The sequence below is a fragment of the Palaemon carinicauda genome, chromosome 29, assembly GCF_036898095.1.
Source record: "Palaemon carinicauda isolate YSFRI2023 chromosome 29, ASM3689809v2, whole genome shotgun sequence".
Taxonomy (NCBI): Eukaryota; Metazoa; Arthropoda; class Malacostraca; order Decapoda; family Palaemonidae; genus Palaemon; species Palaemon carinicauda.
In genome coordinates, this window is record NC_090753.1 from 94,230,874 (window position 1) to 94,238,373 (window position 7,500).

Consider the following 7,500-nt stretch of genomic DNA (forward strand, 5'->3'; position numbering starts at 1 on the left):
AATTTGTCAAAACAAAGGGTATACAATGAATAGAATTTGTCAAAACAAGTGGTACAAAATTAGTAGAATTTGTCAAAGTGGTACAGAATGAAAAGAATTTGCCAAAACCAGTGGTACAGAATGAAAGAAATTTGCCAAAGCAAGTGGTACAGAAGGAAGAAGGAAGGAAATTTGTCAAAACAAGTGGTACAGAAGGAAGGAAATTTGTCAAAGCAAGTGGTACAGAATGAAAGAAATTTGTCAAAGCAAGTGGTACAGAATGAAAGAAATTTGTCAAAGCAAGTGGTACAGAATGAAAGAAATTTGTCAAAGCAAGTGGTACAGAATGAAAAGAAATTTTCAAAGCAAGTGGTACACAATGAAAAGAATTTGCCAAAACCAGTGGTACAGAATGAAAAGAATTTGCCAAAACTAGTGGTACAGAATGAAAAGAATTTGCCAAAACCAGTGGTACAGAAGGACAGAGATATGTCAAAGCAAGTGGTACAGAAGGAAGGAAATTTGTCAAAGCAAGTGGTACAAAATGAAAGAAATTTGTCAAAGCAAGTGGCACAGAATGAAAAGAATTTGCCAAAACCAGTGGTACAGAATGAAAAGAATTTGCCAAAACCAGTGGTACAGAATGAAAAGAATTTGCCAAAACCAGTGGTACAGAATGAAAAGAATTTGCCAAAACCAGTGGTACAGAAGGACAGAGATATGTCAAAGTAAGTGGTACAGAATGAAAGAAATTTGTCAAAGCAAGTGGTACAGAATGAAAAGAATTTGTCAAAGCAAGTGGTACAGAATGAAAAGAATTTTTCAAAGCAAGTGGCACAGAATGAAAAGAATTTGCCAAAACCAGTGGTACAGAATGAAAAGAATTTGCCAAAACCAGTGGTACAGAATGAAAAGAATTTGCCAAAACCAGTGGTACAGAATGAAAAGAATTTGCCAAAACCAGTGGTACAGAAGGACAGAGATATGTCAAAGTAAGTGGTACAGAATGAAAGAAATTTGTCAAAGCAAGTGGCACAGAATGAAAAGAATTTGCCAAAACCAGTGGTACAGAATGAAAAGAATTTGCCAAAACCAGTGGTACAGAATGAAAAGAATTTGCCAAAACCAGTGGTACAGAATGAAAAGAATTTGCCAAAACCAGTGGTACAGAAGGACAGAGATATGTCAAAGTAAGTGGTACAGAATGAAAGAAATTTGTCAAAGCAAGTGGTACAGAATGAAAAGAATTTTTCAAAGCAAGTGGCACAGAATGAAAAGAATTTGCCAAAACCAGTGGCACAGAATGAAAAGAATTTGCCAAAACCAGTGGTACAGAATGAAAAGAATTTGCCAAAACCAGTGGTACAGAATGAAAAGAATTTGCCAAAACCAGTGGTACAGAAGGACAGAGATATGTCAAAGTAAGTGGTACAGAATGAAAGAAATTTGTCAAAGCAAGTGGTACAGAATGAAAAGAATTTTTCAAAGCAAGTGGCACAGAATGAAAAGAATTTGCCAAAACCAGTGGCACAGAATGAAAAGAATTTGCCAAAACCAGTGGTACAGAATGAAAAGAATTTGCCAAAACCAGTGGCACAGAATGAAAAGAATTTGCCAAAACCAGTGGTACAGAATGAAAAGAATTTGCCAAAACCAGTGGTACAGAATGAAAAGAATTTGCCAAAACCAGTGGTACAGAAGGACAGAGATATGTCAAAGTAAGTGGTACAGAATGAAAGAAATTTGTCAAAGCAAGTGGTACAGAATGAAAAGAATTTGTCAAAGCAAGTGGTACAGAATGAAAAGAATTTTTCAAAGCAAGTGGCACAGAATGAAAAGAATTTGCCAAAACCAGTGGTACAGAATGAAAAGAATTTGCCAAAACCAGTGGTACAGAATGAAAAGAATTTGCCAAAACCAGTGGTACAGAATGAAAAGAATTTGCCAAAACCAGTGGTACAGAAGGACAGAGATATGTCAAAGTAAGTGGTACAGAATGAAAGAAATTTGTCAAAGCAAGTGGCACAGAATGAAAAGAATTTGCCAAAACCAGTGGTACAGAATGAAAAGAATTTGCCAAAACCAGTGGTACAGAATGAAAAGAATTTGCCAAAACCAGTGGTACAGAATGAAAAGAATTTGCCAAAACCAGTGGTACAGAAGGACAGAGATATGTCAAAGTAAGTGGTACAGAATGAAAGAAATTTGTCAAAGCAAGTGGTACAGAATGAAAAGAATTTTTCAAAGCAAGTGGCACAGAATGAAAAGAATTTGCCAAAACCAGTGGCACAGAATGAAAAGAATTTGCCAAAACCAGTGGTACAGAATGAAAAGAATTTGCCAAAACCAGTGGTACAGAATGAAAAGAATTTGCCAAAACCAGTGGTACAGAATGAAAAGAATTTGCCAAAACCAGTGGTACAGAATGAAAAGAATTTGCCAAAACCAGTGGTACAGAAGGACAGAGATATGTCAAAGTAAGTGGTACAGAATGAAAGAAATTTGTCAAAGCAAGTGGTACAGAATGAAAAGAATTTGCCAAAACCAGTGGTACAGAAGGACAGATATGTCAAAGCAAGTGGTACAGAATGAAAAAAAAATGTGTCAAAGAAAGTGGTACAGTATTAAAAATATTGGGGTCATCCAACGACTGTATACCAGAGAAGCAATTTTTAAAATTTCGAGATATTTGACAGTAAGAATAATCCCTGTCTAATAAACCTTTTATAAATGTTAGTTTTTCAACAATGAGGTTTATCAACTGCGTATTATTATTATTATTATTATTATTATTATTATTATTATTACTTACTTACTTACTTGCTAAGCTACAACCCTAGTTGGAAAAGCAGGATGCTATAAGCCCAGGGGCCCCAACAGGGAAAATAGCCCAGTGAGGAAAGGAAACAAAGAAAAATAAAATATTTTAAGAGTAACAGCACTAAAATAAATATTTCCTATATAAACTATAAAAACTTTAACAAGAGGAAGATAAATAAGATAGAATAATGTGCCCGAGAGCACCCTCAAGCAAGAGAAATCTAACCCAAGACAGTGGAATACCATGGTACAGAGGCTATGGCACTACCCATGACTAGAGAACAATGGTTTGAGTTACTTACCATAGCTAAAGAGTCTCTTCTACCATTGCCAAGAGGAATGTAGTCACTGAAAAATTACAGTGCAGTAGTTAACCTCTTGGGTGAAAAAGAACGCTAAGTTATATTTCTTAAAGATGCTTTTTAATTTATGAATAGTCCTAGTGCTATAATTTCTGAAGCATTCTTTACTGGATAGACAGAAAATACCACTCGAGCGATTGAATCCGAGAAATATTAATAAATCAACAGACACTGACTCTTGCAATAAAGTAGCCAGTTCAGAATAAGAAAATTTTATGGAGTATTAGCTTCAAGGGGCCTGGTATGGACCCTCTACCAGTAACCTCGGTCCCTCTAAAAAATTTCATTCCTAAATCCTCTCAAGGGCCGATGTGGTAGCGTCCCTGACTGGTGATTGCCTCTCTGGGGTTCGAGTCCCACTCAAACTCGTAGTTTCTTTGGTCGCTGCAACTTCACCATCCTTATGAGCTAAGGATGGGGGTTTGGGGGAGCCTATAGGTCTATCTGCTGAATCATTGGCAGCTATTGCCTGGCCCTCCTTGGTCCTAGCTTGGAAGGAGAAGGGGCTTGTGCGCTGATCATATGTATATATGGTCAGTCTCTAGGGCATTGGCCTGCCATTCATGAGCGGCCTTTAAACCTTTAAATAGGATCAAATGTGTTCTCTAAAATAGACAGAAACGAAGAATTCTTGAAAGATAATGATTACAAAAGATCAAAGCTTTGGAATTTAAATAAAAGAAGAAAATCTAACAGTAAGAAATGGAGCAAACGAATATTTTAACTCGAATATAATTCAATAAATTGATTAATAAGTAAAATGGAGGTATTGAGTAATACAAGATGTAGGAATCCTGGGCAAAACAAATAAAATAAATATAAAAAAAAAACATAAAAAAGAGACTAGACCGAGGACAGGGAGGGATCCGTCTAGTACCAAGATGGCGTCCTTCTTCTGTAGGCGGTGGAGGGAGAGTGAGAGGGGCAGAGTATCCTTAGCAATCATCACCAATTAGAAACGCTCCCATCACTAACCAGCAGCCAATAATGAAGAGATAGTATCCCATCACACAATGGCTACAATTTGCGAGGCATCCGATCCTACATCGCTCTAAAGAAGAAGAAGAAAACGGGTGACAAAAGATAACCCAGCGAGTAATTAGTACGACAATTTCACTTGTGAGAGACGATGTCTTTCATCAAACTGCCACGATGTACGAGAACGCAATTTTTTTCTTGTAATCGCTTGGATGTGGATCTGTACAGACACTTTTAATATTAATATTAATTAATTAACTAATTAAAGATAAGGTAAGCTTAATGACTATTGCTTAATTAAAGAGTTCGGACAGGTCCCTAGCCATTTTCTATTTACAAGTATACGCGGTCCGTCAAAAATGGCAGGTGAATATCTAGATAGCAAGACCGCACACATTCAACCCTTCCTACCATGGTATGACTACTCTAACTCACCCTACTCAAGGACAGGAAGAGACCGAGTAGTAACACGTCTGGCAATGTCGCTCAGCGAGACTGGAAATCATACAGTATACATACACACATTATATATATATATATATATATATATATATATATAATATATATATATATATGGATAAATGTCAACACAACATCGTGTTCAAATAGAAATAAATTTCTACCTCATACTTGGGATCGAACGCTAGCCCCTTCTAATGAAAGGCCAGGTCGAAACCAACCATGCCACGAGAGGCCATAAAAGGAAATCGGAACCTGACGCTAACTAGCTGTCCGAGGATTTACCTGGCGAAACATCAGTCTCTTACCAGCGAGTTTTACCCGATTTCCCCGGCCCACCACGTGACACAATTGGTAGTAATTCATTCAAATTACCCCTAATGAGTCAATATGGATAAATGTCAACACAACATCGTGTTCAAATAGAAATAAATTTCTACCTCATACTTGGGATCGAACGCTAGCCCCTTCTAATGAAAGGCCAGGTCGAAACCAACCATGCCACGAGAGGCCATAAAAGGAAATCGGAACCTGACGCTAACTAGCTGTCCGAGGATTTACCTGGCGAAACTTCAGTCTCTTACCAGCGAGTTTTACCCGATTTCCCCGGCCCACCACGTGACACAATTGGTAGTAATTCATTCAAATTACCCCTAATGAGTCAATATGGATAAATGTCAACACAACATCGTGTTCAAATAGAAATAAATTTCTACCTCATACTTGGGATCGAACGCTAGCCCCTTCTAATGAAAGGCCAGGTCGAAACCAACCATGCCACGAGAGGCCATATAAGGAAATCGGAACCTGACGCTAACTAGCTGTCCGAGGATTTACCTGGCGAGACATCAGTCTCTTACCAGCGAGTTTTACCCGATTTCCCCGGCCCACCACGTGACACAATTGGTAGTAATTCATTCAAATTACCCCTAATGAGTCAATATGGATAAATGTCAACACAACATCGTGTTCAAATAGAAATAAATTTCTACCTCATACTTGGGATCGAACGCTAGCCCCTTCTAATGAAAGGCCAGGTCGAAACAAACCATGCCACGAGAGGCCATAAAAGGAAATCGGAACCTGACGCTAACTAGCTGTCCGAGGGGCTAGCGTCGATCCCAAGTATGAGGTAGAAATTTATTTCTATTTGAACACGATGCTGTGTTGACATTTATCCATATTGACTCATTAGGGGTAATTTGAATGAATTACTACCAATTGTGTCACGTGGTGGGCCGGGGAAATCGGGTAAAACTCGCTGGTAAGAGACTGATGTCTCGCCAGGTAAATCCTCGGACAGCTAGTTAGCGTCAGGTTCCGATTTCCTTTTATGGCCTCTCGTGGCATGGTTGGTTTCGACCTGGCCTTTCATTAGAAGGGGCTAGCGTTCGATCCCAAGTATGAGGTAGAAATTTATTTCTATTTGAACACGATGTTGTGTTGACATTTATCCATATTGACTCATTAGGGGTAATTTGAATGAATTACTACCAATTGTGTCACGTGGTGGGCCGGGGAAATCGGGTAAAACTCGCTGGTAAGAGACTGATGTCTCGCCAGGTAAATTCTCGGACAGCTAGTTAGCGTCAGGTTCCGATTTCCTTTTATGGCCTCTCGTGGCATGGTTGGTTTCGACCTGGCCTTTCATTAGAAGGAGCTAGCGTTCGATCCCAAGTATGAGGTAGAAATTTATTTCTATTTGAACACGATGTTGTGTTGACATTTATCCATATTGACTCATTAGGGGTAATTTGAATGAATTACTACCAATTGTGTCACGTGGTGGGCTGGGGAAATCGGGTAAAACTCGCTGGTAAGAGACTGATGTCTCGCCAGGTAAATCCTCGGACAGCTAGTTAGCGTCAGGTTCCGATTTCCTTTTATGGCCTCTTGTGGAATGGTTGGTTTCGACCAGGCCTTTCATTAGAAGGGGCTAGCGTTCGATCCCAAGTATGAGGTAGAAATTTTTATATATATATATATATATATATATATATATATATATATATATATATATATATATATATATATACTGTATATTTATATATATACAATATATATATATATAGCTTGTAGTAATAATAATAATAATAATAACGATGATGATAATAACAACAATAATAATAATATTAAAAATAATAATGATAACAATGATAATGATAATGATAATAAAGATAACGATAATAATAATAATAATAATAATAATAATAATAATAATAATAATGATAATGATAATGATAATAGATATAAATAATATACTTAGGTAGACACTATTATATAAGGGAGATGGGAGCGAGGGACCCAGGTGGACCTCTGGACTCGCCCCAACCAATCAAAACGGGTTCACATTAATCATTGCATCCTTTCTTATACATTTCAAGAGGGGTGTCGAACGCGGTTGTCGAACCTGTTTGTCAAACGGTTCGCCGAACCCGGTTGTCGAACCTGTTTGTCAAACAGGTTCGTCGAACGCGGTTGTCAAACCTGTTTGTCTAACGGTTCGTTGAACCCGATTATCAAACCTGTTTGTCAAACGGTTCGTCGAACCCGGTTGTCGAACCTGTTTGTCAAAAGGTTCGTCGAACCCAGTTGTCGAACCTGTTTGTCAAAAGGTTCGTCGAACGCGGTTGTCGAACCTGTATGGCAAACGGTTCGTCGAACCTGGTTAACAAACGGTTCGTCGAACCTGGTTAACAAACGGTTTGTCGAACCCAGTTGTCGAACCTGTTTGTCAAAAGGTTCGAAGAGGCGGAGTCAGCCATAAATGCATTAGTTGCTGTTTTATCTTATTTCTCTTCTTGTTTATTTATTTATTTACTTATTTTGAAGTTTTTATAGTTTATAAGTAAAGTATCTAATTTAATGCTGTTACTTGCAACAGATGTTTTCATGTTGAACA

The 7,500-nt window shown here is 38.0% G+C and overlaps 1 protein-coding gene across 1 annotated transcript; it reads left to right on the forward strand.

Moving 5' to 3' along the window:
• Positions 1–120: 120 nt before the first annotated feature.
• Positions 121–2,460, forward strand: LOC137622728 (uncharacterized). The gene is made up of 6 exons (XM_068353321.1): positions 121–681; positions 808–945; positions 1,204–1,374; positions 1,468–1,638; positions 1,732–1,935; positions 2,194–2,460. The coding sequence occupies exons 1-6, from the start codon at positions 121–123 to the stop codon at positions 2,458–2,460; spliced, it is 1,512 nt and encodes a 503-aa protein (XP_068209422.1).
• The last annotated feature ends 5,040 nt before the right edge of the window (positions 2,461–7,500 follow it).

What these genes read in the sequence shown, in the direction of transcription:
- LOC137622728 (XM_068353321.1), top strand. Translation starts at nt 121, where the DNA reads ATGAAAGAAATTTGCCAAAGCAAGTGGTACAGAAGGAAGAAGGAAGGA. An exon ending in AGAATTTGCCAAAACCAGTG is followed by an intron (nt 946 to 1,203) that starts GTACAGAAGGAC and finishes AATTTGTCAAAG; the next exon opens with CAAGTGGTACAGAATGAAAA. An exon ending in AGAATTTGCCAAAACCAGTG is followed by an intron (nt 1,375 to 1,467) that starts GTACAGAAGGAC and finishes AATTTTTCAAAG; the next exon opens with CAAGTGGCACAGAATGAAAA.